This window comes from Atta cephalotes (assembly GCF_000143395.1).
Source record: "Atta cephalotes unplaced genomic scaffold scaffold00058, whole genome shotgun sequence".
Lineage (NCBI taxonomy): Eukaryota > Metazoa > Arthropoda > Insecta > Hymenoptera > Formicidae > Atta > Atta cephalotes.
Window position 1 is genome coordinate 1,321,058 of NW_012130122.1, and position 4,701 is coordinate 1,325,758.

General features: G+C 27.7%; 2 protein-coding genes across 2 annotated transcripts in view; both read left to right on the forward strand.

Annotated features, from left to right (window-relative positions):
• Nucleotides 1-254: 254 nt before the first annotated feature.
• On the forward strand, nt 255-1,140 carry LOC105623537. The gene is made up of 2 exons (XM_012204927.1): nt 255-519; nt 653-1,140. Exons 1-2 carry the CDS (start codon nt 255-257, stop codon nt 1,138-1,140), a joined length of 753 nt encoding a protein of 250 aa, XP_012060317.1.
• A 2,461-nt stretch (nt 1,141-3,601) lies between these two features.
• The window catches only part of LOC105623538 (odorant receptor 43a-like), a 3,202-nt gene continuing 2,102 nt past the window's right edge, over nt 3,602-4,701 (forward strand). Inside the window, exons 1-2 of the mRNA XM_012204929.1 lie at nt 3,602-3,649; nt 4,450-4,605. Of these exons, the coding sequence (XP_012060319.1) occupies nt 3,602-3,649; nt 4,450-4,605 (204 nt within the window). The remainder of the gene's footprint in view (nt 3,650-4,449; nt 4,606-4,701) is intronic.

Here is a 4,701-nt window from a genome sequence, read left to right on the forward strand (position 1 = left end):
AGTAGTAGTAGTAGTTAGTTAGTGTGTGTGTGTGTGTGTGTGTGTGTGTGTGTGTGTGTGTGTGTGTGTGTGTGTGTGTGTGTGTGTGTGTGTACACTATATTATTATAAATTTATTCTTATGAGAGATACTGTGTTATCATTAACTTTTGTTACGTACAAACACTTAATAATTAGATATTAAATATTGAATATAAATATTATATTTGCAACTGTATTATCTAGCTAATATAACATAAAAATTTATTAGATTTTATGTGGGCAATAAATTTACAACGTTTAGGATTTGAAATGGTGGGCTTATGGCCTAAACCCAACAAATGTACTAAGAAATGTTTGTGGCCAAAAATTTGGGTCGGCATCATTCTTATTTTATTAATATTTGTTTCATATGTTCCGATGATACGTGCAATTATACAAGTTTGGGGTAATATGGTACTCGTAATAGACAATTTACATACAACATTACCCCAAGTAATAGTATCAGTGAAATACATTATCATATTACGGAAACGAACGGGTACGTCCAGAATTATACACGGTTCTCTCTTTGGTGTGGTAATTTACAAATAACAACATGTGTCTAAATAATTCAATATTTTAACGTCTTTAACATTGCTTACATTTTATTTATAATTATTTACATTTTTAAGTTGTATTATCAATTATAAACATGATGGCAGAAGATTGGATGGCATTTAAGCTGAATGAAGAACGAGATGTGATGATAAAACGAGCACAAACAGCGCGATTAATTATGATGATTGGATATGTTATCATGATAATAGCATTTTTCACAACAGTTATTCTTCCTTATTTTGGCTTTGTCATAATGTACGTAACGAATTCTACAGATCGGCGCAAATCGTTACCATTGGAAACGTATCACTTCTATGATACAGAGAAGAGTCCGCAATTTGAGTTAATATTTTTTATTCAAATGGTAACGCTATTGTTAGCAGGTACCATTTACATGTCTGTAGATATCTTTCTAGTTGTAATAGTTCTTCACATTTGTGGTCAATTAGAAAACTTTAGACGTCGCTTAATTAATTTGATCTCATACAAAAATTTCAATAAAATTTTAAACCATATCGTAGCGACTCATTTACGTCTTATCAGGTATGAATTTTTATTTTAACAATAGAACATTTAACGATGTTAAATAGTCGATAATATATATATATATTTTTTTTATAATTAAATATGTACAGTTTTTAATATATGTACAGGGTGCCCCATTTTAAATAATGCATTAACATTTCTCGACAACTATGAATATTTCAATATTGGAATTCAATATTGGAAAAATATTTCAAACAAAAGTTGTATGGTTCGGAGGGGAACATAAGAAGGTACTATTGATTTAATTTTGAGTGGAGTTGTCAAGTTCATGGTCAAATCGAATTTTTTTTATGAAACATCTTACTGTTAATGACAGATTCTTAATGATAGAATCTAATAGCTGATGTGGAGAGCTTTTCAAAACGCTGTATGAAAAATTTTTTAATTAAGTACTTTTTGAGTTATAATGCTTGAAAATTACAGTACCGCCAGCACTAGCATTATCCGAGATATTCGACCGACGGCTAATCTCTTGAATATTCTGAATCACATTTGATCAAAGTTATCGGAGATTGTACTTTTTATTTTCATTTTAATGTAAAAATGAATTTTAGTGTAAAATGTAAATAAGAAAAATAATCTTCAGTGGCCTTGATCTTAACAAATGTTATCCAGGACATGATACTAAACAATATTCAAGAGGTTTTAATTGTCGATGTATACCTTGTGCAGTGCTAATGCCGACGGTTCTGTAATTTTCAAACATTGTAACTCGAAAAGTACGTAATGAAAAATAACTTTATTATAATGTTTTGAGAAATCAGCTATTAAATTCTGCCATCAAAAATAGTGTTCTATTAATAAAAATCGATGTTCTTAATGACGACAAATCAGTGATACTTTCTTATCCTTCGAACCATACAACTTTTGTTTGAAACATTTTTCCGCATAGTTTTCGAGAAATCTTACTGCATTATTTAAAATGGGATACTTTGGATATATAATGTTTGATTTAATGTGATAATCCTTTTAAATAATTTTATTTGTAGATTTGCCGACAATATCGAAAATACATATTCTTTAATGATGTTAATATTGGTACTTCATTTTGGTGTTGTGTTCTGTCTAACCGGATTTTTATTTACTATTGTAAGATGCAATAAATACGAGAAAATCTTTTATAGTATGCATAACGTAACTCCGGTATATATGTTGCACAAAAATTTAATTTGTTAAATATTATTTACTACATTTAAATAATACCACGATTGAGAAAGTTATTTTATAAAATTACTTATAAGTTACTTCTTCAATCAACTTATAGATATTTGTTAATATAAAAATTGTGTACCAAAAATAATACAAAATTGGTGCAAATGATAAAATATATTATAAAACGTGAAGTACTTGAATATATTGTACTCAATTTTTGCAATGAAGAGTAACTTGGAAAGTAACTTTCCTAATCCTGAATTCTAATAATATAATAAGGTAAATATAATATTTAATATACCAATAGAAACTTTATGCTGTTTACTACCATGAAAATAATATTAGAAATCCTTATGCCAAAATACTTGTATTTTATATTAAAAAAAAGACTTTTTAAAGTACTTTCCTATTTACCATACATATAAAGGTAGAATACATATAAAAATATATAGCTACACGGAAAAAAATGTTTCATATATAATTATATACAATTATATACAATTATATATAAAATCAAAAAATATATCCATATATATAATATTTTTTCCCGAATATTTATAAGTGTGGTATACGACGGAAGATTTATCAATAATACTTAGAGAAAAGATGTAAAAAATGATACGATAATTTACAAATTACTAGGAATAAAAATGATAAGTATATATACAGAATGTAATAGATAATAATTCTAACTTTTTGCATATATTACAAGTGTTATGACGTACATGGTTCATGTAGTACATTTATTGCATTTAATGCATTCCAATCTGAGCACTTTGTATGCTTTGGGCAAGCGGATTCATATTCCGCTTGCTAAAAATGCTATATATTCCAAACAAGTGGGAACATACAAGATTTTAAGTTGAATAATAAATATAAGAGCACTTGTATTTTGCTGTAATTCGTTCTTTCCTTTACAATTATGTATCTCCAAATAACATTTAAGTCTTTCGCACTCCTTACGGTAATTATTTTATGTAAGTTATAATACATAATTGCACTACTTACTGCATTGACAATTAAATCAATTCAATTGTATGATAATAATTTTAACATATAATATTAATTTTAAAAAAATGAAAATCATAACATCATACTAATAGAATACAAAGGCATAATAGAATGGTTATGTGCAAATTATCTCTATATTTATTTTTCCCGATTTCTGAGATGTACATATATCCCCTTGCAACTTAAATACCGGAGTTACTCTATGTTCCTTTGTTAATTTATAATTTATGTTTTAGATATTAGCTGACGGAAAAATAGATAAAACTGTTATCATACAAGGATATTTCTCAATATTACTTTTTATTATCTTTTTGATGAATACTTTTCTCTATTGTGGGGCAGGAGAGCTTGTAACAGAGCAAGTAAGTTATATCTAGTATGTTAGGTTATACTTAAACGAGAAAATAATACAACACATCTTTTATCGGCCAATAATGAAGATAGAAAAGTGAAATTATACACGTTGCAAACTTCAAGTTTGCATTTTTAACTTTGCACTTTTAAATAAAATTATATTCTGACAGACAAAGTAAGTGTAATAACCTTTCTAATGGCGCTAACAACTCGTGTATTACAAGCAACGAGTTATAGGCTTATTCTGTTTTCATTTTCACTATAAACATTATTTATCCTTGTTGTCTATCAAATATTAAACGAGGATAAATAATACTTACAAGCGTTGCAAGCGTAAAACGGAATACACCCATAATTAAATTTTTTATTGTATTACAAAGTTACAGAATTCCATTGTTGTGATATTATTCTATGCATGTTTATCGATAGTTGTCAGTGTCGTTATATGTTTTACGCAACTATTTTACATTTTACAAAATATCTACGCAAAATACATAACGATACTGACAGTTATCGATACAGAAAATTATATAATGACGCCTCTGCATATTCTGTAACTCGTGTTCAGAACGACTGCACGAGTTCACAGAATTGATACAGAGTTCCACTTCTGCTTCTGTAATTATTTTGTTATGCAATCGTTATGAATTCATAACTACAATTGCGCAGATATTCCATATAAGTAAAAGATTTCTTTTACAAGAAATATGAAGTTGTTTAAATTTTAATTAACTATATAACTAATATATTTAGAAATAATCCTTATTGAAGTTGCATTTATTATGTTTTTTCATATGTATTCATTAAGTGCAATGCAGTACATCGTGCAATGTGCGATCTGGAGTGGTACAAATTGGAATCAAGGAAGGCAAGAAGTCTTATTTTATTAATGATGCGAACTAAATATCCTTTTTGTATCACTGCAGGAAAGATATTTCCGTTAACAATGGCTACTTTTTGCAGTGTAAGATTATCTTAACTCCTCTCATATTAATTTTACTCTTTTGCTATATAATGGAATCCGATTTATTTTCACATTTTCACTTTCTCTCTCTCTCTC

What these genes read in the sequence shown, in the direction of transcription:
- LOC105623537 (XM_012204927.1), top strand. Translation starts at nt 255, where the DNA reads ATGTGGGCAATAAATTTACAACGTTTAGGATTTGAAATGGTGGGCTTA. An exon ending in CATATTACGGAAACGAACGG is followed by an intron (nt 520 to 652) that starts GTACGTCCAGAA and finishes TACATTTTTAAG; the next exon opens with TTGTATTATCAATTATAAAC.